The sequence below is a fragment of the Lemur catta genome, chromosome 7, assembly GCF_020740605.2.
Source record: "Lemur catta isolate mLemCat1 chromosome 7, mLemCat1.pri, whole genome shotgun sequence".
Taxonomy (NCBI): Eukaryota; Metazoa; Chordata; class Mammalia; order Primates; family Lemuridae; genus Lemur; species Lemur catta.
Genome location: NC_059134.1, coordinates 20,801,120 through 20,827,222, shown reverse-complemented (window position 1 = coordinate 20,827,222; position 26,103 = coordinate 20,801,120). Strand labels below are relative to the sequence as shown.

The 26,103-nt window shown below is 55.4% G+C and overlaps 1 protein-coding gene across 1 annotated transcript in view; it reads right to left on the bottom strand.

Moving 5' to 3' along the window:
• Positions 1 to 3,812: 3,812 nt before the first annotated feature.
• The window catches only part of NECTIN1 (nectin cell adhesion molecule 1), an 86,407-nt gene continuing 64,116 nt past the window's right edge, over positions 3,813 to 26,103 (bottom strand). The window contains exons 6-8 of the mRNA XM_045556272.1: positions 5,610 to 5,757; positions 4,440 to 4,515; positions 3,813 to 3,944 (exon numbers count right to left, since the gene is read on the bottom strand). Of these exons, the coding sequence (XP_045412228.1) occupies positions 3,813 to 3,944; positions 4,440 to 4,515; positions 5,610 to 5,757 (356 nt within the window). The remainder of the gene's footprint in view (positions 3,945 to 4,439; positions 4,516 to 5,609; positions 5,758 to 26,103) is intronic.

Genomic DNA, 26,103 nt, shown 5'->3' with positions numbered 1-26,103 from the left:
CCACCGGGTTAGCCACCAAGGCTGCTGGGGAGATGGCTGAGTGAGGGGAACCGGGAATGGGTATGGAAAGGAGAGGAGGAGTGCGGTGTGGCCCTAAGATCTACCGTAGCAGCAGAGGTGCACAACTCAGGAAGAGAGGTCCATTGATCACGGAGGAGCTGCTCCCTGCACCTGGATGGGCGGGCAGACGTCAGTGCACAGCGGACTGTGGCAGCCCTGGGCCTGCGTGGCTTGGAGCTCAGCTGTGGGAGTGTGGCTGGCTGCAGCCCTGCTTGTCACCCCTCTGGACCCACCCGGTATTGTGCTGAGCCCACACTTCCCCTAGACTGCTCCCAGCCAATGACTGAACAGACGGGCATCAGGCCCAGGCCCATGCCTGTGGGTCGCAGGAGTCCTCTAACGGCAGCGATGGCCCAAGGATGGTGCACTGCCTGGCCACGCTGCGCTGCCGCCCTGAGACTTGCTGCTCACTCTCCTTCCTTCCCTGTCCTTTCGTGGGAGGCAGAGCAGCTCTGTGGTCTGAAGGCCCTCCCTGCCTCCTCCTGCTCCCTCCGTACTGACTCTCGCATGTCTAATCTCACCTTGGCAGCTGGTTCCTGGGGGACTTGAACTGACATAATGGCTTCAGAAGCCAATCCCTCCGAAGGCATTGTGTCCAGCCTTCTGCTTCTAGCCTGGGCTGTCTGCACTCAAGACTGAGGAGATGGAAGCTTTTCTCCTAAAAGTCAGGTAGTGTCTCTTCTACTCTTCTAGACATTGGCTTTGGATCCTCTGGAAGTCCTCCCTGGGACCTAGCCTAGGTCCACCCAGCTCTCCCAGTGGTACCCGCCACCTGAGTGGACTTCTAGCTCCGAGGCCTTGGCAGAAGTTGAGGGGGGTGAGCACCCTTGGGTGTGTGTGCAGCATGGACCTGGTCCACACAGAGGGGTCTGGGCCCACCAGGCTGAGGCTGCCAAGCTTGGATGAGCATCAGGTTGCTGTTCCCCGGGCTCCCTGCAGCCTTCTCACCTCCCCTGGAGACTGCCTCAGTGAACAGTGCATGCTCTGCCTGGCTCCCGCTCGCTCGCGACTTGTTGGGAAGGAGAATTGATGACAACATCAATAATGTGACTTGTATACAAGCTGCACCGCCAACAAACCCGAGTACTGGGGATAAATCCTTTCCTGGCCCTGTAATTTCTCCGTAAGCCAAAAGGAATTACACTTTTCTTGGCAGCAGCAGAGCCTCCCCAGGATGCCAGAGTTTCCCTTCCCCTCCGTACACCACCCCAGAGGCCGTTCTTGCCGGCATCTATCCACCCAGATGCCCCAATCACACAGTCCCGGGCTCAGGACACAGGGTGCAGATGCCCTCCTTGGCCTTCGCCTAGCCCCATCTGCCCATGGCTGGTGGGTAGCGTGGCTCACTCTGATTGGATGAGCTCATCGGGGGAACCTGTTGGTCCCACACAAGCAGAGACAGGGAGGGAAGGCCGTTAGGGGGAAGCGCCAGTCAGAGCCATGGGCTGGGGCTGAGGCTGGGATGAGGGGAGGAGTGTGCAGAGGGAGGGGCCGAGGCGGTGGGTGCTGTCCTTGGGCTGGAGCTGCCAGTCGTGGGCTGCTGCTTCGGTGCCCCCAGGGAGGGCTGTGCATGCCAGGCCGAGGGGGCAGCAGTCAGAGTGCAAGACCGAGAAGTCGTTAGTGGGGATTAGAGCCGGCTGCAGCTGTTCTCTTACATCACGGCCTTCTTCACGTCGAGCCTGAGCCCACTCTATGGGGGATCCTGCTGGAGTCTTCCATGACTTTCCAGATTGCTAACTTCCATCATCTTCCTTCTCCCTCGTGCCTCAGGCCCCACTCCCCCACCCCTCCCTCCACCGCGGCTCAGACAAGTAAGGCTAGCGACTGCTGAGGTCGCTGAGGGAGAAGGCTGATTCGGGGAACCCTGCATGGAGGGGCATGGGTTCCTAATTTCCGGAGATTCTGTGGCTCCCCACTGTATCCTGCCTCACCCGCGTTCAGGCCTGGGCTAGTGTTCTCTCTCTGTGCTGAGGCGGGGTGGTGAGGTGAGGCTCTCCAGGCGGGAGGTTCCCGCCCGGCTTGGTGCTTGTCCTGTGGCCCAAAGTGGCACCCGACCTCCAGCTCAGGACTCTGAAGCCAAGCTCTCAGTGCTACCTCGCCTGCCCTCGGGGCTCCCAAAGCTGTGGGGCAGCCAGGCAGCAGCCTGGGCCCTTCTGCAGCACACAGGGGGCCCAGGGCTGCAGAGGGCTTGGCATTAGCTGAGCTGAGCTGCCCTGAGGCTCAAGCCCTGCCCAGGCTCCTTTGTCCTCAGGTGCACTCCCCACACATCTGGTGGTCTTGGTGGCTGCTGCCTGCTAAGGGCCTGGACTTGAGAGCCAGAGCACCTAGGGTCCCAATTATGCTACCCCAGCTACTCACTGGGTGATCTTGCTGTGGTTTGAATGTGTCCCCCAAAGCTCGTGTGTTGGAAACGTAGTCCTCGATGCAAGTGTCAGGAGGGGGGACCTAATCAGAGATGATCAGGTCGTGAGGGCTCTGCCCCCATGAATGGGTGAATGTCATTAAGGGAGTGGGTTAGTGATGGAGAGAGTGGGCTTGTTATGAAGGCGAGTGTGGCCCCTCTTGCTCCCTCACTCTCAGAGCCTGCTCCCTTGCCCTCCCACCTTCCGCCACGGGACGATGCGGCAAGAAGGGCCTTGCCAGATTCCGGCCCCTCAACCTTGCACTTCCCAGGCTCCAGCTTTGTAAAAATCAATTTCTGTTCTTTATAAATTACCTAGTCTCAAATATTTTGTTGCAGCAGCACAAAGTGTGTTAAGACATCTCTTAAGTTCACTGAGCCTCAGTTTCCTCCTCTATAAAATGAGGCAACAATAAGACTTATCACATAGATTCTTGTGAGATTAAACAGAAAAATGTTTGGAAAGCGACTAGCAAGGTGCCTGGCACACAGCACGTACTCCACACTGCCATTGTGGTCCCTTCTGTTGGAACTGGCAGGGCTGTGCAGTGCAGACTGGGAAGTAGGGGTGCACCCTTGGATGGGAAGGACAATGATACAAGGGTTGCCCAGCAGCTGTTTGAGGAATGGTCTTTGTGTCCACATAAGTTAGCTGAGGAATAACAAATGGTCGGTGGTCTTTTGCCCTTGCATAGCGTCAGAGGTGGGGGCTGGGTTGGTCCTCTGGGCTCAGCACCCTGGGAAAGGAATGCTATCTCCCTGGGGGCAGGATTTGGCACCTTAAGATGGGTTCACATTGGCACTTCCAGCCAAGAGGGAGAATGGCTGTGCTGTGGAGACAAAGGCCTGGCTCTCCCACCAGTGCCAGGAGACTGTGTGTTATCTTTGGGCCCAGGCGGTCTGGCCTGGGTCTCTGGGCTGGCGCTGTACCGGGACCGCCCAGAGCCCCAGAGTCTGTTGAAAGCAGCAGGCTGTGGGCAAAGGTGGCAGCCATTCAAGTGGACGCTGGCCCTCCGAGCGGCTGGGAATGGGGCCAAGAGGAGGGGCTGTGGCTGGCTTTCTGGTGGTCGTTGGCAGGACAGGGAACTGGGGTGCAGGGTACAGAGCTGGGGACAGGGCTTGGGGGACGGAGAGCTCAGCATCAGCCTGGGGCCAGCCTCCCTGGAAATCCCACTCTCCCCAGCTGCTCTGCCCTGCATGCCCGCAGTGGGCAGCCCTGGGGGGCCGAGGCTCCCCCTGGGGTGGGCCTCCCAGTGCCACTCTGCCCTCCTCAGCCTCTTTTGTCCTCTTTCCCTCTAAGGCAGCTGGGCTTGTGGCCAGGCTGGGTGGAGCTCAGCTGGGGGCACTGTCCTCAAGGTTCAGTCGTCCTTACCAAGGGGTGATAGGAGGGGGAGACCCCCAGATCATAGTAGGGGGGCTGCAGGGACAGCTTCTGCAGCTCCTCCTCTTCCTGCCGCAGCCTCCCTGCCTCCAGGTGGAGAATCTGGAAGAGAAGGGGGTGAGTGCTGCGCTCACTTTCTTGTGTCCCTGCTCTGGGAGGCCCCTTGGACCCCCAGTTTGATTGGGACTCCCCTCCTCGATTCCACGCACCCCCATCCCGGCATCTGCCACACTGGTGGCTACCTGGGAGGGCACACGTGCACCCTGAGACTTCAGCTGTGCTGGCTCTACCAGCATGGGGCCAGGCACCCTGTAGTGCTCAGTAAATATCTTGTAATGAATGGATGCACTGAGAGGTGGAGGAAGAGGTTCCCCTGGGGGCCCTGGGGTGGGGAGGGTCCTAGTTTGTTATCTCTCAGGGTGGGGGACAAGGGGAAGACCTGGACGTGGCCTCTAGCCTGGACCTGGCCTTGTGGAAACCGGCCCATGGAGGTGTGCCAGCTCCGCCTTAATGTTGGGCCCCCTCCCTGAGCCCATCTCCCAGTTTTCTCCCCTTCCCCCAGTCTAGGGACCTCGTTCTCTGCTGCTCCAGGCCCACCTGGATGTCCTCAGGTGCAAGGTAGCTCTGCCTGCCGGGAGGAGGCTCCAGCTTCTGGGAGGGGGTTAGGTCCGTCCTGGGGGAACAGGATGAAGGTGAGCTCAGTACGGGGGCTTGCAGGGGCGGTCTCTGTCCTGGTCAGGCCACCTGACAGTGACAGGCCCCTGAACCCTACTCTCAACAATGGGTTCCAGGGTCCTGCTCCTGGTAGCCCTGGATGGCCAGAGCCTGGGATGTGGTGACTCAGCAGAGCGGGTCAGAGGCTGAGCGCCCCGCCCACCTTTCCTGGGTGTCTCTGCCCCTGTCCCCAGACTATTCTGTCCCTCTCGTCCCTCCTCTAGCCTGGGTACTGGAACCATGCGAATCTCAGGTTTTCTAGCTCAAAAAACTGTGGGAAATCCAAAAGATGCACAGTGGGCCCTCACCCAGGGCCAGGGGAGGGAGGCTCCGGATCCAAAGTATGGGGGTGCCAAAAACCTCAGTCATCACAATAAATGATATTTAATGCAATGTTTTTGAGATGAAAATTAATGCAGAAATCCATACTGAACAAAATATCAACATTTGAAGTAAAGACAGGATCGGTAATAGTGGCATGCTGAGCCTGAGGCAATAGGGAAAAAATCAGTAATTCTAATCCCATCTTTATTTAAAATGTTAATATTTTGTTTATCATGGATTTTTTGAATTCATTTTGATTTTTTAAAATATTGCATTAAAATATTATTTATCGTGATTGCTGAGGTTTTTGGCACTCCCATAAACTTTGTGCCTCACTCGCCACCCCGGCCCCGGTCCTGCCCTCACCCTTGCCAGTGGCCGGGAGAAGGTAAACTTGTGAGAGTTATTTAACCTCTCCGTGCCTCAGTTTCCTCATCTGTAAATTGCAGATTCCAATGGTGCACCTGCCCCTGGGCGCTGCTGTGAGGCTCAAATGCATCTTTCTGGCAGTGTGAACACTGGGCAGTGCCTGGCACACAGCACCCGTGAGGGCTAGCTCTTCCCGCCAAGGGGTTAATGCTCCCCCCCACAGGTGGGGGTGGGGAAGCCCTCGGAAGGCCCTGAGCTGTCACAAGTTGAGGTGCTCCAGTGCATCTGGGGAGCCATGCGGCTGGGAGGCAGGAGCAGAGAAGGGAGAGTTGGGGTGGGCAGAGGCTTGTCAACACTCACCCGTCACCATCTGTCCCCAGCTGGCCCTTCTGCTGCCGGCGGTACAGAAAGAAGACAGCGAGTGCCACGCCAAGAATGAGGACCACAGCCACGGCGCCCCCCAGGAGCCTGGGCACATTTCCTGGGCCTCCCTGGGGGAGGGGCTTTTCTGGAACCAAGAGACAAAGAGAATCAGAAAGAGAGCGACAGACAGACTCAGGTAAGCCAGGGAGAGTCAGGTGGGCAACAGAGTCAGAGAATCAGGCCACTGAGGCAGTACTCAGCCTTCAACAGCCCTGCCCTCCCCGGCCTGCCGCCGTGCTCCTGTTCTAGGAGGGGCTGTCCCAGCCAGGGTGGGAGGGAACCTCATCCTCTAGGTCCCCAGGACCCTGTAACCCTCGACCCTGCTCTGATCCTGGGATCTGGGGCACAGGGGTGGGCAGGTGGAGGGTGCTCAGAGATGGGGTCTCCACCCTCTCATTCCATTTCTGGCCCTGCAGGGAAGATTCCTGTTGAGGAGTTTAATTTCCTTCCCCTCCCTACCCAATTAAACAAGCAAATGAACTAATGGGAGCTTTGCCCTCCCAGCTCTGGAGAGAGGGTGAGGACCCTGACGGGAAGAAGGGAGCTGTGAGCTGGATGGGGCGGGGGCGCCTGGGGGCTCCTCTCAGGGAAACTAAGTCTCTCCCATACAGAGAGGCTGCAAAACCCAGAGGCTGTGGTCTAAGGCAAGGGGGCTGAGCCACTCTCTGTCGGACCCCCCTGGCCATTGCCCCCCAGGAGGGAAGCAGGGCTGGGGTGTCCAGCAGCCCCTCTCAACCTGCTTTGTGGTGGGGCAAGTTATGCAACCTCTCTGGGCCTCAGAAAGAGAAGGGCCTCGGAGGATTGCTCGGGTTTGCTGCAATGTTTCTCAGTCTGAGCTGGAGCCACCAGTCCGTCCCTGAAGACCACGAGGCAGCTGACATTGAGCTTGTGACCAGGGGTATTTGCTGCTCTCTGGCTGTCCAGGCTTGGCTGGGAAGCCACAGCTGGTCCTTTGTGTCCCTCCCTCTGCTGGGCTCCATTTCTCACCTCTGATCTTTACAACACCCAGAGGTGACTAGATTGAGGAGAAAATCATATACTGTAGGCTCCTTTCTCTCCTTCCTCCCCACTGCCATATTATATATAATTAAACACAGAGCACCTGAACAGAGATGCTAAATTGCAGTTTGCAATAAACATCATGGAGCCAATTTTCCTAAAGTGGAATTGACAAGCACCTGCCTCTCTCTTTCTCTCTCTCTTCTCCATCCCAATGCCAGCTATCTGGCAGAGACCTCAGCACCACCCTGGCTCCAAGCGACTATGCAGCTCCTCTCTGGCCCTAGCCTCTGGTAATCAGAGAGAGCCCTCTCGGCAAAGGCTCTGGCCCCAGCGTCCATCCCTCCATTGTTGGTGGGCTGTGACCCCCTTGGGCAGGCAGTTTGGCCGGGAGGGGCAGCCTTGTGTGAGAGTCGTGTGCTCCAGGGGCTGGGCCCTGTGTGTGTGTTTATCATGGGGACCCAGAAACCCCAGGCTCTTCCTAGGACCTTCTGCCCCAGCATCATGCTTCTCGTCTTTCTCATTTCATACACCTCTTGGGCTTGGATATTGCAATCCGTTAAACAAGCTTGTCCCCTTTTCTCTAAACCTTGGCACCCTGGCACCCACCGTAGCTTCCTTCCACATTGTCTCTTCTTTATCCTCATGCCTTCTTGCTCTGCCCTGCAACCTTCCATTCCTGTCTCCTGCTTTGGTTTAGCAAACATTTATGGGGCCTCTGCTCTGTTCCAGGCACTGCTCTGGCGCTGAGAAGCAGAGATGCATGAGGCACAGTCCCTGCCTCTGAACACCACCGATTCTTGTCCTGCTCGTGTCTTCCTCCTGAACAGCTCTCGGGTGTGGCGGCTCCTCCCCATCTGCAGTGCGACCCCTCTGGAGCCAACCAGCAGCATCACCTGCACTGCCGCCATAGCCTAACTAGCCCCTCTGCCTCGAGTCCTGTCCCCTCCAAACCATTCCCTGCCCTTGAGCCTGAGTGATCTCTCTAAGCTACAGATCTGATCAGGACACCTCCATACTTAAAATCCTCTAAGACCTCTTGGCCCTCAGCGAAATGTTCAGGGGCTGAGGCTTTCATGACCTGGCTCCTGGAGGAAATGCCACGCTGCAGCCAGCCTGGACCTCTTGCAGTTCCCGCACGGGATCCTGGGAGTCCCTGCTTCCTTTCAGCCTCACATGTTAGTAGGAGCTGCTCTCTCTACAGGGGTCTCTCTTTCTTCCTGCCTCTGTCCAGGCCAGCACATCCTGCAGGTTTAAGCTGGATGTGCTTCCTCTAGAGAGCCCTCCCTGCCTCCTCTGCTGGAATGGGTGTCCTCCTCTCGACTTCCCCAGCACCTTCTTTCTGTGTCTTTTCTAAAGATTGTGAGTGCACGTCTGACTTGTCTCTCCAGCGCCTGCACGGTGCCTGGTATGCAGGAAGCACTCAGTAGGTGCGCGGAGAGCGCATGGAGGTTTGGCTTAATGAATGTGCAGAGGGCAGTTCTGGAATCTCACCTTCCACCAGGGGGAGCTCTCACTTTGAGTCCTTAGCTACATCTGGGCAGGATGCTAGGAATTCTGTTTGGACACGACCCAAACCTATATCCCCTTTTCTTCTCAGCACAGCTGAGGCAGGCTGGCATTTCCAAAGGGCTGGGCTGGGCTGGGGGGACCAGTAGGGAAATGAACATACACAATGTCTGGCTCACGGAGTTCAGGTTTCCCTCCCACATGGCCCAGCCCCACATGGGATCCGAGCAGGAGGGAGAGACAGTTCCAGGCTGGGATTTCAGCCCCTGCCTCGACTCTGGCTTCTGGGGGACCTTCCTCAGAGGCTTCGCCCATCACCCCTCAGGGACTCTGGAGCCACTTTGGCAAGAGAGGGAGGCAGCTCTTCTCACAGAAACCCTCATGTCACCCTTACAGTGGAAACACAAGTGCAGTTGTCCCTCGGTGTCTGTGAGCGATTGGCTCCAGCATCCACCCTGCCAGAACAGCAAAATCCTGCGATCTCAAGTCCCTGATATAAAATGGTGTCTTTGCATGTAACCTACGCACATCCTGCTGTATATTTTAAATCGTCTCTGGATTCCTTATAACACCTAATAACACACTGTAAATGCTATGTAAATAGTTGTTACACTGTATTGTTTAGAGAATAATGACAAGGAAAGAGTCTGTACATATTCGGTAGAGACGCAACCATCCAGTTTGGGGGGAATATTTTTGATCTGCAGTTGGCTGGCTCCACGGACGCAGAGCCCACAGGTGTGGAGGGCTGCCCGTGTGTGGCGAGGGAGTCTGTGGATGCACTAACGTGGGCAGTCAGAAGCCAAGGGTGCAAGCAGGTGGGATGCAGTGGGCAGGGCCTGAATGTGCCAGGGCCACAGTGGATAACTCTGATTTTGTTCCCTCCAAATTGCCCTCTCTCCACGTCCCACCCTCTCAAAATCTAAGTGCAACTTCCCTTGGTGCCTCGGAGCCCTGCCTGATCACCTCTGCTACTAGTAGAGAGAAAATGAGAATGGGGACAAGACAAGGGAAAGACAAGGAAAAGACACGGAGGAGAAACTGGCCTGAGTCTGTGGCATGCCAGGCACTGTACTGGGCTCTGTCGCTGATTTGGGGTTTGTGTGATCCTCATATCAAGCTTGCAAAATTAGGTAACATTACTCCTCATGAGCACAATGAGGCCCAGAGAAGTTATTTGTGCAAGTCACCCAGCTGGTCAGTGGCAGCGTGGGCACTGGAGCCCACGCCTGTGTGTGACTCTGCCTGAGGCTGTGGGGCCTTCTCAGTAGTCCTGATCCCTTACTCCGCAGGGACCTGCCACCGCGTCTCATCCTTTACCAGACACGGCTCTACCCACCCCCCTGCCCAAGGGGCGGGGCCCTGGTTGCTTTGTCTCAGCCTCGCCTTGACAGCTGTGAGGAGGGGGCCTGGCGCTGGCCCCAGCGGGAGCCCTGGCATGGAGCCCCCAGACACGCTCTGGTTACACCGTGACGAATCTGTTCCCCGCTCCCAGCTCCGCAGGCTTCAGGGCAGGCCCAGTCACCTGCAGGCAGCCGGCCCGGCTGAGTGGGGAGTCTGTAAGAGGGAGGGTGTGAGGGGCTCCCAGAGAGACCCACTGCACGCCAGCCTTGGTGTCGGGCCCAGTCCTCGCCATGATCCTGGGAGTTTGGCCGTGTGTGCCTTGTTCTACTGAGAAGGCTCAGAGAGGTCAAGTCAACTGTCCAGAGTCCCACAGCGAGGACCACCATGGCTGGACTGGGTCCAGGTGGACGGCTGAAGTCCCTCTTGTCCTGTTATGTCAGCAGCGCCTGGCCTCTTCTCTCTAGGGACAGCCTGCGCTCTGTCCTGGCTCAGGCCCCAGGCCTCTGGCCAGCTCCCTCCTGGCTGCTCCTGCCTCTGGGATCATAACCCCTGGGCCTCAGTTCTCTCACCTGACACATGGCGACAACACGTCTGGTTCTCCCGTCCCTCAAACTGAGAAAGAGAAATCCACCGTGAGGAGGTGAACACAGACCCAGGCCCCCTTCTGGGGAGCTGCAGAATAGGGACATCAGGGGCTTCTGTGCTCTTCCAGGAGCCAGTGAGGCCTCGAGGTCAGGGAGTGTGAGCAGCCTTGGATCACACCTGTGCAGCCCAAAATCTGAGTCCGGGTCTCCCTACCACCCAGCTCCCAGCTGGACCTTGTGTTCCTGCGCCCCAGGCCTAGCGCAGGGCAGAAGGTGAACCCAGACGTCCTGCTTCACACTTGGCCTGCCCACTGCCCCTCCTTCCATTAGACAAACATGTCCCTAGAACCCTCTGTGTGCCAGGCACTGTGCCAGGTGCTGAGGGTCTTGTCCCCTGGCTAATGGAGGAGTCATGCATGGACACAACTAAATACCCTATTTTGTGACTCATGCTGCAAGAGAAGTCTCCTCAAGGCTCAGGCGAGTGTAGAGAAGAGAGTTAACTCTGGGAGTTCATGGCTTCACAGAGGAGGGGCCTTCTGAGCAGGGTTTTGAAAGCATAATAGGAGTTCACCAGGGGAAGAAAGAGAGAGAGAAGAACATTGCAGGCAGAGTGAGGGGTGCTGCAGGAGCACATGTGTGAAATGTGGGGTATATGACGGAAGTTCCAAGTATTGGATATGGCTTAGAAATGGGGTGCCAGGGGAGATAGACAGGGTAGGAATCTGGGGTTGGGGGGAGCAGGGGGCAGAGCATGCTCAGAGGTTTGGATTTCATCCATAGATCATGGTAATGCCCTCTCTCCTGCTGCCCCTACCTGGGGACAGAGACACTGCCTTTCTCAGGAGCTGGACTGACGAGGCTCTCTTGGGGTCATGTCCTCCAGAGCTCCTTAGGGCAGCCACTTGGCCCTTCTGCCCAGGAAGCCACCCTGGGTTGGTCTGCCCTGTGCTAGGCTCCTCCGACGCAGGCCAAGCAGGTGTTTCTGGAGAGCCAGGAGCTCGGAAGAGGCTGGGTGTTTGGACCTAGCGCCCAGAGGTAGGATTGGCAGAAGGAAGGTCTGGTTTTACTGCCCAGGGCCCATCCTGTGGGTCAGTGTCCGCCTGGCCATGACCTCTTTCCTGTTGCCAAAGGCAAGGGCTAGAGGGAGGGTGTTCTGGGCCAACTCTCCTCTGCGTGGAAGACCTGAGGGCAGAACCCCGCAGTCGTGCTGCTGGGAGGGCCCCAGGACTCATGTGAATCTCACTGTTACATTGGAGCCCAACTGTGAGAATGCAGGACCTAGGCCCCAGGGACGGGAAAGTTCTGACTGCACAGGCCGGAGCAACACGGAGGCTGGAGCTGGGATGTTGCAGGGCTGGTCCCACGCTCAGGGACCAGCAATGGCCATCCCTGGATCCCTGTGGCCTTGGCATCAAGACTAAGCTCCCCAGCCTCCCCCATTAAGGCCCTGCACAAACTTCCCAGCCAGGCCCCACATTGTGTCCCACACGCGCCTGCCGTACTGCGTGTCCTGGCTTGCTCCAGCTCTCTCTGCCTCCGTCTCTGTCTCATTTCAATGCTTTCTCCCCAGGACGCAGAGCTGGGCTGGTTGCTGCCCCATCACACCTGGGGCTTGTGGCAATCTCTTCTCCCCTCACCCAGGAGGGGACATACCCTCTCCTCCCCAGTTTAGCCCATACAGGAGGGGACTTTTTCAGATGCTTTCCTCTGATCCAGGGTGGTGAGAGGAACTACCCGGAGACTGGAGCACAGAGCTCTTTTCTTGGCCTGTGCAGCTGGGCCTCTGCCCTCTCCTCCTCTAAGGCTACAGTCTGTGGTGGCCTTGAGCTGGCCCTGAGCCTCCTGCCTGCCTCTCCCCTGGTTGGGCTCCTGGTCACTCCCTCAGGCCTGGGCTGAGCTGTGCTTCAGCCTTGAGTCTTCCCTGGTGGGCCCCTTGGTGCAAAAAGCCTTTTCTCTTTGGCCACAGAATGTTCTCTGGTTCTGAATTTAGGTGGAGGTCACCTTGTAGTCACCTTCTTCAGACCTCCCGGATGGAGGCTGGAGACTGGAGGCCCTAGGCTCTGAGCCCTGCCCTCTTCTTCCCCTCGCCCTGACTTCCATTCTGTTCACCTGGAGCAGACATAAATTACGTAAAGTGCTTAGCAAAGTGCCTGGCACATAGTCGATGTGTAATAAATGGTTGCTATTTTTGTTATTAGCTATTTAATAAATGGAAATTAATGGTACTGCTGATGGTGATGAAGTTGTTGATGAAGGTGATGAAGTTGCTGACGATGGTGATGGTGGTGGTGATGATGATGGTGATGATGCTGGCACTTCTGCCCTCACTGGCTTCTTCACCCATACTGGCACTCTGGGCCAGGTGACACCTGTGGCCACATTATCATAATATCAGTTCTATGTTACATGTGCTTTTACTTAAATGATTTCATCTGATACCCCCACCCTTTGCCTCTATTGACAGATAGGTAGCTGGAGGCTCAGAGAAGGTTAGAGAAAGGCTCAAGGCTACCCAGCCCATTGCTGATGGAGGTGTGATGGGAACCCAGGCACCCTGACTCTCTGGGCAGTGCTCTGTGTGGCTGGGGTCCACCTTCATGCCCTCTGGCTGCCTCCGTCTCTCAGTTCATCTGTAGAGGAAGACAGGCCAGTCCAACCTTGAATTGGCCACTTTCTTAGTTGTATGCTCTTGGGCAAATCTCTTAAACCCTCTGAGCCTCCGTGTCCTCATCTGTACAATGGGAATAACAATGGGATTGTTGTCAGGCATAAATGCAGTAATGCAGGTTAGAGCCCTTAGCACAGAGCCTAGACACCCAGTGCTTACACAGTGTCAGTTCTCCTAGGGCAGCGACATATCTGCTCCTTAGCAGACCTGCCAGGCAGCCAGGGCTGGGACTCCTGCCCTAATCCTGCCTGTGGGCCTCTCTCATCCTGCCTTCAGCTTTCCTTAGTCCTTTCACCATTCTGATCCACACACCCCAACTTTTCTAGGCCCTTGCAGGCCTCAGGAAGAGAGGTCAGAGCATCCCTGTGTGTGTGTGTGTGTGTGAGGCTGTGACCCCCTTTGGGAGGAGTTGAGGACAGTCACTTTCCACTTTGCCTATGATGTTCCCTCTATCTGGAATGATCTCCCCAGGTCACCAGCTCCCCCATTTCTTTCCCCCTAGCCCTTCACACCTTGACTTGTCATTAGGAAGAAGAAGGAACATGATTGAGGCTGACTCTGAGCCCCCTCCAAGGTCAGGCCCAGCTGGAGAGAGTTACTGGGATTTCACGCACATTCCTGGAGGGAGAGGGACTATCTCCCTGCTGGGGACCCTGCTGTGCAGGGATCTGACCCCCAGCCCTCTTGGAGGGAGGAGGATGAGTGAGGGAATTGCCCAGCCAGGTGGGGCGGGCTGGGGGCACGGGGAACACATTTATCTGCCACACACCCGTCCCGCCCACCCCCAGCACGCCCTCTTCCCTCTTCCCCCTCCTCTGCCAGCTCCTCACTCTTTCCTCCCTATCTCCCCCTCACAAAAGGCTTCCTTAAGTGGGGGAGGAAGCGCCAAATCCAAAAAGGCACATAGTGCAGTGGGAAAAATGATGGCGGATTCCCCACTTTCTGGCGGTGTGACCTGTGCTGAGCCTCAGCTTTCTCCTCTGTAAAACGGAGAAACAGTAGAAGCAAGTGAGGTGATGCACGTGGAGAACCTGGCACGGAGCCTCTGTAGATCGCAGCAGCAGGGCAGGAGTAGTGTTCTAACATTATTAGGAGAAAGAAGCACAGTGTGGTGGTGGTGGGTTCTCCCACTTCCCGGGATGGTGGTGGTGGGCTGGCTGCTAGCGGATGGCCTCTGGATCCTTCCAGCACCCAAGGATCCTCCTTCATCACCCCCTGCGGCTGCAGCCCCCTAGAGCCACCGTCCAGGACCCAGCAGGAGAGCTGGCAGAGCAAAGGGCCTGAGACTGTCCCTGCAGAAACCAAACGTCACTGGCTTGGGGGCAGTGTCCACTGAGGAGCTCTATAAACAGCCAGGTTCTGGGGGTCCCCACCTAGACCCCTCCCCACTGTTAAAGTCACTGGAGCGGCGCCCAGGGAGCTGCCTGTGCAGGGAGGCCTTGGGAGAGTCTGGGTCTGTGCCAGGTCTCTCCAGCCACCTTTTCCCCTCAGCTGCCAACCCCTGCACAGGGACTCCCCACACCCGTGAAGCTTCTGTTCTCCCTGAGGGTGGGAATTCCAGTGGGTCTGGGTGGCTCCGAGGGAGCCTCCTCTCTCCTCTAGGCTGGCAGGAGCTCTGACGCCCATGGCTTGCCTTCCCGGGGCTCGGGTCTGAGGCTGGGGGTAGGCAGGCTTGAGTGACAGCAGCATTAGATTGGTCAAGTCTGAGTCCTACTCCATCCACAGCATGTGGAGTCAGAATGATGCAAGTTCAAGACCAGCTGGGACAAGCCCTAGGCATCTGGGAGTTGAGCTGAAAGCAGGCTCCACCCCACAGGGCAGGGTCTGGAGCTGGCTTGGGGGAGGAAGAGGGAACCTGTACTTGGGGAGGGGCTGTAAGTGGTGTGTGGGAGGAGGGAACAGCAGACTAACTGTCCCTCTCCCCACTCCAACATACCCACTGCCCCAAGTCTCAGAAATAGCCTGTCTTCTGAGCTCCCCTGCTCCCTATTTTGGGGGGTCCCATCCCTCCCTCCCAGTCTTACTGGGTGCTCAAGGAGACCCTCATCCACTCAAGCCCCAGGATTTCCCTGGATGAGCAGTTTTAAAGAGAAGTGTTACCAGGAAAATAAGAAACACAGAAAACACAAAAACACAGGAATGGTGGAATTCACAGAGCACCCATTTCTTCTCCTTATATATCCTCCAGCCACAGACTCATCAGAAATCTCTGAAGATCAGTGCTGCCTGTAGCAATCTGGGGCCACCCCAGGAGGAAATAAGCTTCTTGCCACTGGGGAGATTCTAGCAGGGTCTTGAGGTCTCCTTGGTGGGGAATGACCTTGAAAGGTCATTGCAGAATGATGATCTTTTACATTGGGACTGAAGTTCATGGTTTACAAAGGACTTTCACTTGCATTCTATTATCTTCACTAAATCGCAGGAAATGGTCAGGGCATGGGTTAATATTACTGTTTTACAGATGAGAAAAGTGAGGCACAAGAACGAAGTGGCTTTTCCAAAGTCACATAGAGGATGTGACTAAGCTCTCTGGGATTGACACTTGGATTCGGAGCCCCACTGGGGCAGAGCTGCTGGGACCTCAGGGCACCCACATTTCTTTCCTTAGTTCATCCAGCATGGGGAGCCCACCCCCACCCACTTGCCTCTTGCCTATCCGGCTACCCTCTTCTTCCAGGGATGTCCACCTCTGCAGGGCACTTGGTAGGCAGACAGAGGTGATTCCAGAGTTAATGTGCCATCAGCAGGGACAGTGGAAGCATCACCCTCACACGTCACATTAGCAAGACAGACTTGTCACCCAGGAGGGGCTGGGGGGGAGGAGACCTGAAAAGCTTGGAATTCCCAAAGCAAATAGCCAGAAGCTGAGGGAGTGTCTGTCTTCCTGGGAGTGAGGGGTGTTTGTGGTCTAACCTTCTGTCCGTCTGAGCAGGGGGCCCTCAGTCATCCCAGGACCCCACTACGTGGCCTCAGGTCCTGATGGAAAATCCCCCAAATCGAGTATATACTGAGATAACCTCAGCATGGTCTGAAGTAATTAAAATGAGAGGGGATTTAGATATGTAAATGCTTATGATAAATGCAATTAAATTGAATGGACTTTCTCTTGGCCTTGCCAAGGTGGAGGCACAAATCCACCCTCCTCGGGAGTCCTGGTTCTGAGGTGGTGTGTGTTTTGTGAGTGGGGTGGGGGACAGGATGAGCTCCAGTACCCTGGGGGCACTGAACACTCGAGAAATCTGGGGAACTTCAAGACCTCAACATACTTACGGAGGTGATGAGGAGTGGCAGGTTTTGTTCTGGCAAGTTCTATGGGCAACACCATGGGAAGCTTCAGAGAGAAGATTTGGATTAATTTGTTTATCCCTTTGAAAGCGGCAAACACTCCAAGAAGAGTAACAGGGACAGCTGGACTCTGGGTCCTTCTTGGGAGAGAAGCTGGATGAGGACTCACTTGGATTAGGGGTGGGGGCGGCGTGGAGGGAGTGTTTCCTGTGCACTTGCCCCTCGCTGAGCCCGGGGGTAGGCATTCGTGTCTCCATCGTACACTACTTGCCCCATATCACCAAGCTAATAAGAGAGATTTGATTAAACTCAGGCCCAAACTGGGCCCATCTACCAGTGTCTGTGCATGTCTAGGCTACGCTTTGCGATTCCAGAGCACGACTTCAAATGGGACTGTGTGTGTTCAATGCATTTAGTAAGTTATAAGCCGACGGAACACTGTGAGCCATGATGGGGTTTTGGTCTTTTTAATGGGCGGTTTGGTACAGTGTAAAGAGCCCCTTGGCTTCGAGTCAGGAGGCCTGGGTCCAAGTTCTGAGTGTGTGACTCACCACCTGTGCTACTTTGGGCAGACGTGGAACATCCCGGAGCCTGGGGTTAATCGTCAGCTACACAGAGTGGCAGGCCTGCCTCTCCCTTACCTCCCCAGGGGGCTATGAGGACCACAGGGCACCCAGGTCCCCTTCCTGCAGTCCAAGGGGTCCGGTCTGTTCAAGTTGATGCTTGCTGTAAATATTTACATGGAGGATTTTGCTCCTCTCCAGTGCTGTGCATTCCAGATCACTTCCGTTTTACAAAATCATCTCCCATACCATCTTTTCCGGGAATGCTTTCCTCATGAGCCCTGCTTGCCTCTGATGACTCCATTTGGTACCAAATGTGGTTCCCACAAGCTCAGGTTTTACCCTGCCTGGGGCACCTGCTGCTCTGTGGGTGTACTAAAACTTGTCTGGGCCCCAGGATCCCCCAGGAGTTAGGCTGGTATGGTCCCTCTCTCCTGGGCCAGGGCAAGGCCCTGTCCTTCACAGTCTACTGGACAGGCAGAGGGCAGGGTGGTAGAAAGATTAGTGGCTTGGCCTCTGGGGCCAGACTGCCTGGGTGGTGATAATAATAATACCCACCTCCCAGGACTGAGGCGGGGATTTAATATCGTAAGGCACTTTGAACAGTACCTGGTACTTACTGATATTGTAGGTCTTAGCTATTATTAAAATATCTTGGGTCACTTTGTAATTTCTAAACATCATATCAGTGTAAGGAATTCTTACTGTCATTAGGCTTTTGGTATTCAATTTCCTCATTTGAGGGTTGGGGAAAATGATCTTTCAGGTTCCATCTGGTTATAATGGTTTGTAATTTTAAGATAGGTAGACAGATCTCTTGCTTGGGATTTGCAGGTGTTGAGCTGTGGGGACAAAAGAATAGGGCATGAGGCAGGACACCCAGGGGCCCAGGCTTTGGATTGGAGAGCCTGGTCTCTGGGAAGAGGCAGCAGAGAACACCCAAGAGGAGGCAGTGGGTGTCGGAGGGCGACCCTTTCCCCACTGAGGGGCCCTGGGTGCGGTCTTATCTCAGAGTTTGCAGGAAGGCCCTCACCAGCCGGCTGGGGGCTCCAGTTCCCACTGGGTATGTCTCCAGAAAGAGCTTGTGTGAGGGACCTACGCTTTTCATGGATCAAAACCTCAAATCGTCCTGGGGTGAACAGACACTTCTCTGGAGGAAAACCCGGGACACAGCAGCCACGGTCTTTCTTGGGGGTTTGTTTCCCCTACCCTGCTGGCCAGCGGAGACATGGGGAGCCCACTGCCCCCATGTTTTCCTTATGGGAACCCCTTTTCTGCTCACCTCTTATGGCGGCTGGGGTCATTTGTTTTGTTAGCAGGTGGGTCCTTCATTTCTCTGCAGGGGAGGGCAGAGCGGGGCACTCTCACCAGGGAGGGTTGAGCCAGCCTAAGAGGCAGCTGCCACCTTCCCACACTCTTTCTGTGGCTACTGCCAGCCAGTTGCAGTAGACGGAGACGAGGGGATGGGACATGGGGATCCGTCACTCTCAGGGCTGTCTATGAGCTCCTGGGACCTGCCACCCCAGCCCTGCTGCTTTGTGCCAGGAGCAGCTCAGGAGAGGCCACCAGGCTCCCATCTCTCGGGTTCTTTGTTCCATCTGCAGACAGAGGCCATGCCCCAGACCCCTTGGTCATGGAATCGCTTTGCTCAAGGTTACCTGGGGAGAAGCGGCAGAGCTGGAAGCAGAGCCCAGGCTCCCACCTCCCAGGCTACGCCCCTTTCCTCCTCACTGTGGTCCAGCCCTTCCCTCCAACTCATTATGCTCATCAGGGAAAACTCCACCAAGCATGGCTCCCTGTCCCCTGTCCTTCTTGAGAAATGCCCCCAGGAAATCTGCATTGCTTAGGAGTCAGTCATGGGGACCAGAGGAAGGTTTTCCAGTGAACCCTGCCCAGACTGGTCACCATGACCCCTCAGGGCCTCATGCCACCTACTCTGTGTTGCCTCAGGACTCCTGTCTCCTGATTGCTGGTGTGTCCCTCCTGCTCCTCTGGGATTCCCCCAGAGCACTCATCCTCCCTGTCATTCTCTGGCTGCACCCATCCTGTCCCAGCCTCCCCAGTGCCTCCTGGGCCTCTGGAACAGGGACCTCTCCTGGGAGGACCCCAGCACAGCTGGATGGACTCCAACCCCTCCTCTGGAGCTCCAGTGAATGTCTGATGATGGGCTTTCAAACATTCTTGTTTTAAAGTCTACGAACCTTTCAAAACTCCAAATCTCTAACACTCATATGAAAAAATGCTCAACATCATGAGTCATCAGAAAAATGCAAATTATTATACAATCACAATAAGATATCACCATGCTCCTGCCAGAAAGGCTAAAACTAAAAGGACATATGATACCAAGTGTGGGCAAGGAAGCAGAGCCTTGGGAACCTTCATACACTGCTGGGAGCATAAACTGGCACAACCACTTTGGACAACTGATCATATCTGCTAAACCCTAATTCCACTCCTGGGTATGTACCCAGCAGGAATGAAGGTAATGGGCCCCAAAGTTACATACAAGAATGTTTGCAGCAACTTTATTCATAATTGTCCCAAACTGGGGACAACTCACATATGCACTGATGACAGAATAGAGACTTCCACTGTGGCCTATCCACACAAAGGAATAATATAGGCCCCCATCCCCTGCAATGGACAACAACCCTCATGGATGAATCTCACAGACACAAAAGCATTAACAAAGTACTAAAAATTTAAACAGATCCTGGTAAGTAAAATGGACCAAAGTTGAGACCCATTCTCTTGCTTCCCACGTCACGCAGCTCCTGGGCCATTTCTGCAGGTGAAACTTTGTAGGACGCACTGGAAGCCTTTGCCCTGCAGTAAACATGGCATCACATTCCCACAGCTGGCCCTGGTGCCCCATGGCATGAGGGTGGCCCAGTGTGGGGATCCCAACCAGCGTGCTACCCCAAAGGGCGCTCCCAGCCCCTCCATGTCTGTGCCTCTCCAACCAGTGGGTGGGTCGTGGTGTGGGGTAGTGCAAATCAGAAAAGAAGAAACTAAGGGGGGGGGGGTGGTCACTGTATAGCCAGGTGGCACAGAGCTGGGATCCCACCTAGGACTTGGCAAGTGTCTTCATACCCGATGTCATTTCCATGACAGGTTCTGTTTCCCTGCTTAGGGCAGACACAAAGTGGTGAACATAATGGTAAGAAATAATACTATCCTAGCTAAACTCAGCTGAGCACTCAGTCTGTCCCAGGCATTGTGGTGAGAACTTTACAAAGAGATTATTTTCCTATAGTCCTTACAGTAGTCTGTCGTAGGTACCTGCTTTACAAATAACTTGCTCCATATACAATCTCTACTCACCCAGTGGTCTATTCACATAGCTGGAGAAATACAGCTCAGAGAAGGCGAGCGACTGGCCCCAGGTCCACAGAGCTGAGAGATGGTGAAACTAGGATTGAGTCAAGCGCAGTTTGACTCTAAAGCCCTGGCTCTTGCTCCACCAGGTTTTCCATGAATGTCAGCTGTGAGCTGAACTCATGCTAGAATGAGCATCCAAAGGACTGCCTGGGCTGAAATGCCAGCCCTGATCATCAAGATCAAACTTAGCAGGGACACATGAAAATCACCACATGTGGGGGTGGAGGGAAAGAGACAGCCCAAGTATGGGGTGAAGGAGATAGATCTGCATAGAGATAGCACATAGGAAAACAACCCAAAGGCTTACTCTTCCATCCAAATAACCATCCATCCTTCCAACCATCCTTTCTTCCATCCTTCCATCCATCCTTTCTTCCATCCATCCATCCTTCCATCCATCCATCCTTCCATCCATCCATCCATCCATCCATCCATCCATCCATCCATCCATCCTTCCATCCAACCATCCATGCTTCCATCTACCCACCACCCACCAGGAATGTAGCTGCTAGGACTGAGCCCCTCTGTGTTCTGTGCTGACATCTGAGGCCAGCTGGGTTGGCTGTGCCCTCTGCGTTGAGAGGGGGTAGGCTAGGTCCAGGGAGGACACATGAACAGTCCCCCACGCCTTCACCTCCCCATCCCCTGATGGCTGGGCCTGTTCCAGGGAAAGGTATTTGACCCTTGGGTATCAGAATGAGAGGGAAACGGCAATGTGGTTTTTTCAGGAACACATGGAGTAAAAGGAACTTTTTTTCTTTCTTTCTAAAAAATAGGCTATAGTTTTTAGAGCAGTTCTAGGATCATAATAAGATTGATTAGAAAGCCCCGAGATTTCCCGTAGAATCCTTGCCCTCACATATGCACAGCCTCTCCCACTACCAAAAGCCCACACCAGAGTGGCACGTTTGTTGTAGTTGGTGAGTCTACGTTGCCACATTATTAGCAGTCCACAGGTGACGGGGTGTTTGGTGTCTGTTTGGGCACTTGCTCTTTGCCACCCACTGTGATGATGCTTCCCACAGCTACTGATCTTCTGAGTCGACACCTGAACCCAGGTTTGCCTGACTCCAACTTCCGGGCTCCTCACAGCTGTGTTGCTAAGTGACCTGATGACCATGGCATGGGGTTAAACATATAAGAAAGGGGTTTGGTGAGGCGTGGCAGTCTCCCAGTATCTGAAGAACGGTGCTAGGAAGGCCAGGCTGTTACTCTGTGTTGCTTCCTGGGGAGGTGCCTACACCAATGGGTGACACGTAGGGGAGGGACATTTTGTCTGCACAGAGGAGTGGCCCTGTAGGGGCAGGAAGGGGAGGCCCGTCAGCAGAGGCACCTGGGGTGCCCTGGAGGCTGGGTGCACCACCCGAAAGGTCTCTTTTGACTCTCACTGTGATAAATTCAGCATCTGTGGGGCACCCCGTCTGTGCCGGCTCTGGGCTAGGTGCTGGGCATGAAAGACAGGATCCTGGCCTTCAGGGGACTTCTAGCCCATTGCCCCTATTACCCTGAAGGCCACGGGGGCTATCTCAGGGATGAGGGTCCCGGGAGGGTTGTAAAATGAAAAGGACCTGGCTGCTAACTGAGGGGAGAGGGGGTGTGAGGAGGGGGTCAGGCTGGGGGACCCCAGCCCGCTGGCCTCCGAGTCAGTCATCCCCCGAAAGTCTTCACTCACTGTGCAATAAAAGCCTCCTAGGGACCTTTGGGGCCAGTCCTCAGGCAGAGAGTGAGGGACGTAGGGGCACGGGCCCTGCCACCTCCCCTTCTGCCTCTCTCAGAGGGTCCTCCAGCATCCGCCTGACAGGCTGTGTGGGAACTGCCTCCTTCCCTCATGGGGCATGTTCACTTCAGGGTGGTGACGCCATGGAGCAAAACTCCATTCGGAGAGGGCCCGTGGGGCCTCATGCTGGGCTTTGAGCTCCTCATCCTGCTTTCCCGTCCCAGAGACCAGGCACCGAGGAGTGGCCTGAAACCCGAAAACCTGCTTCCTGAGGATTACAAGTGTGGCTCCCTCCTGGCTCCCCACGTGCCTCCAGGTGGCAGCCTCCACTACAGTCACTAGCACCCAGGACCCCAAGTCTCAGAGGCGATGATGATGATGATGATGATGGTCCATGATGACTAATGATGACAACAGTAAGTCTCGTCTGGCACCCACACCCTATGTGCATTAACTCGCTGAATCACCCGACTACTACCACCCCCTTCCCCCTGCCCCATTTTCCCATCTCACGATCCACCTCTTCCTCATGATTGACACCTAGAATGGCCTCTGCTCCACGCAGGGCTCTGAGTCTGGCTGTCCACTAGAACCTCCAAGGCAGCTTATTACAAATATGCCTCTGACCCCATTGGCCTAGGCTGGGGCCTGATTTTTCAAATCCCCAGATGGTGCTGGTGTGTTTCCTAGGTTAAGCTCTTTGCGCTCAATGGAGCCTGTGGCATATGCTGACAATGCCCTGCAGCTGGTTCTCAAGCCACACACTGCTCTCCCTGTGCCTTTCTCCATGGAGCTCAAGATGACCTTGGATGTAACGCAGCTGGATAGACAGCTGAGATGAGGCCCCCTACAGAGTGTGAGTGTGCTGTGTGTGTGTGTGTGTGTGTGTGTGCACACGCGCGCACACACACACACCGGGGGATGAGTTGTTGGCAAAGGGGAGGGAGGGTGAGGACACTGCCTGCAGCTTCTCATCTGGGAGTCAGCTCTGGGGACGGGGAGTGGGCTGGCAGCCCCCCATGGAGAAGGACTTGGCCTAGTTCTGCCATCAAGCCTGTAAACCAGGGGAGCAAAGAGGTTCGGGGGCCAAGAAGCCAGCACCAAGATGGAACCCTAGGACGGCTCCCCAGGGGTCCAGCTGCAGGGCAGGGGCAGAGGTGTTTCCAGAAGCAGGTCTAGCTGCTGCTCTCATCAAGCCTCCAGAGGCCTTTCCTCCTCCAGCTTTCCCACCAATCCATCCTTCCCATTCTTCAAACCGTCTCAGATACCACATTTTCTGGGAAGTCTTCCCTGATGAGCCCTGTCTGACAACTCCACTCAGCATGGAAGGTGGTTCCTGCAAACCCAGTCTATACCCCACTGGGGGCTCCTGCTGCTTTGTGAGTGAAGAGAAACTTGTACCAGATCTAGTATCCCCCTGGTGCCCCCCTTTCCCCTGGATTCCTCCCCCTCCTGCTGCTCTCAGGACATGTCCCAGCCCTTGAGCGTGTTTGGTGCATGCTTTCTGCTGGGCCAGTTGGGTCAAACCTTAGTTTCCTCTCTAGACTTTAGTTTTCCATGTGCAGAATGAGTGTTGGACTAGGATGATCCCTTTTAGAACAAGTAATGTAGGATGCTAAATTCTCAAGGCTGCCTGGAATACTTTTAATTTAATTTAATTTTTTTTTTGAGAGGGTCTCGATCTTTTGCTATGGCTAGAGTGCTGTGGTGTCAGCCTAGCTCACAGCAACCTCAAACTCCTGGGCTCAAGAGATCCTCCTGCCTCAGCCTCCCAAGTAGCTGGGACTACAGGCATGTGCCACCATGCCTGGCTAATAGGAATACTTTTAACACATCTCTGTCTGCAGAGCTCCTACTCATCCTTCAAGGCCCAGGTGAAATGTCACCTCAGACACTCCCAAACAAAAATGATCTCCTCCCGTCTGTGCTGTCACCACACTGCTACAGCCTGCCACCAATATGGCACTGTTGGTTTTGGAATCTGGGATGCCTGGGGTTTTGAATTCTTTGAGAGCAGGAACTTTGGGTGTGACAGTCATGGTATTGCACAGTGTCTGGCCCAGAGTGGCCAAAAATATGAAATGAATGAATGCATAAGTGAATAAATAAATCCCTAAATTCATCAAGTTTATTCCCTTAAGCATCTGCAGCCAGGCAGAGGTAGGGTGGAGGGATGGAGAGAAAGCCCTCCGTGGTCTCCAGAGAGGCCCTTCGGCTGTCCAGGTACCTTAGTCTTGCCTTAGTCTTGGGCCCACCAGCTGAGACTGGGCATGGCTGGGTGGCGGGGGGAATTAGCCACTGAGGCAGGTGCTGCCTCCAGGCCATCGGCTTTTGGTCCCTTGCTCTGCTGAGGGTGGTGGTGGGGGGACGTGGGCAAGGGTTGAGGCTTGGGCAGAGGAGCCACAGCCTAAGTATCAGAACGTTCTGCCTAAGCCTAACTTGACTAGAAGACTAAGACCGACTCCCAGAGCCCTGGGGGCTGCAATGTCCACAAGGAGAGCTGGGACGTGCTGGCATCTGGGCCTGGGGGAAGGGACTGGGTCTGGGTTCTCTAGCCCAAAGCTCTGCCCTGAGAGGTTGTGCCTGGGACGAATTGGCTTGCCTTCCTTCTGCTGCCGTAGGAAGGCTTGGCTAATTTGCCGGAACGCTCTAGTTAAATGCCAATTAGGACGTTCTGTCCACTGCTCTCTTCCAATATATTAATAATGTAATTAAGCATTTATTGCCTGCACAAATTAAAAATTAACTTAAATGGACAGCCTGGAAAACTGAGGAAGTGACCGCTTAAACAACCAATCTGCATCTCATTCGAATATCAACACCTAAACACAGCCCCTTCTAGGGTGCCGGATTTGGATTTGGCCTTCCAGCAAGGGGCCCAGCCAGCTGCCAACAGCTGCTGGCTTCTTCACGCCGAATTCTGCCCACCCTGCCCTAATCCTAGGTGTGAAGGACATGGCCTAGCCCCCCAAATGGGCAGGAAGGCTTTGCTAAGCAGCCACCTTGGCTTCCGTCATCCCTACCTCCTTTCTCAGGGGTCCATCATGTGGATTTCAGTGTAAGGAGATGCTACCGGGGGTGGCTGGGAGAGGGCAGTCCTTGAAGCCCCTGCCACTCCCACCCCCAGGATCGATTTGTCCTGCATTCCAGCCCAGGAGATGGGAAGCAGATGGTGCTGGTGAGCGGAGGGGGAGGTAACCGAGGAACAAGGAGACCTTCCCTCCAACGAGCCCCCTGGAGAGAAATGGGGTGGGGGCTGGGTCTCAGGGAGAGCTTGCAGGGGCTGGGGCTGGGAAGAATCTTCGAAATAGAAGATGAAAGGATAAAGCTCCCATCTCTTCTCTGTCCCTAGGGATCTGTCTAACACAGCAGGTGTGACATTGCTGGTTTTCTTCTCCACACAGCCACAGGAGGGGACTTGGCAGGAAGGAGCAGGACAGCAGGAATGGGGCGACAAAGGGACAAAGGGAACTGGAGACTCAGCAGCTCTGGGAGAGGAGGCGCCTGAACCCTCTAGAAGGGCTCCAACCCACCCGGGCTCTCCCTCTCTGCAGGGTCCAGCGCCAGCCGTCCCAGGCCTCCCTCCCATGGGGGCTCCCTCCTGTGTCTGCAGGTGCCAGCCCCGCCGTCCCATGTCCGCAGTCCCCCCGCTGTGCGGAAGGTGGTTCTGTGGCAGCCTGGGAGCATTCTCTGAAGGGACCCCTGCGAGGTGTCGGGGTGGGGCTGTCCCCTCCCTCTCCTTGTGCGCCCCTCCAGCTGCACCCCATTCCACCCCCACTGCCATGGAGAAAGGCCGCGGCAGGGAGATGAGAGGAGCAATGTGAGGCAAACGGGCTTGTTTTCAACACTTTATTTATAAAAAAGTACATTTTTTTTCCTCAGTACATTTTTTAACCCATCATTTTTTTTTTAATACAAGTAAAAGGGGGTGATGCAAACACCCCCCGGGTCAGAACCAGGAGAATCTGCTGGGCCGTCCCCAGGACCAAAGGCGAAAAGGGTGACGAAGAAACCGAAGCAGAGGTCGCGTGTATCACACTCAGAGTGAGGATGGCAGCTTCTCCTGGGTTGTTTCCGTTTATACAAAAAGAGAAAACCAATGTTTTCGGCCAAGAGTCCCATTCCTCACAGCAGGGGTCAGAAGAGCAGCAGCACCAGGTGGGCAGGGCTCCCCCCGCCTTGCAGGCAGCACTGTGGTGGCAGCGGCAGGTCCCCGGAGCCCTCAGTGCCTGGGCCACAGTGGGGGGCCTGCTCCCAGCATCCCTGGCACTGGGCGTTGGTGAGGTCTCCCTGGGGTGTGGGGGTTGGGGGAGACCCGCTGGCCCCTCACTGGGAGAGGGTGTCTGTTGGCAGTCAGGCTCTGGAGGTCTCTGTG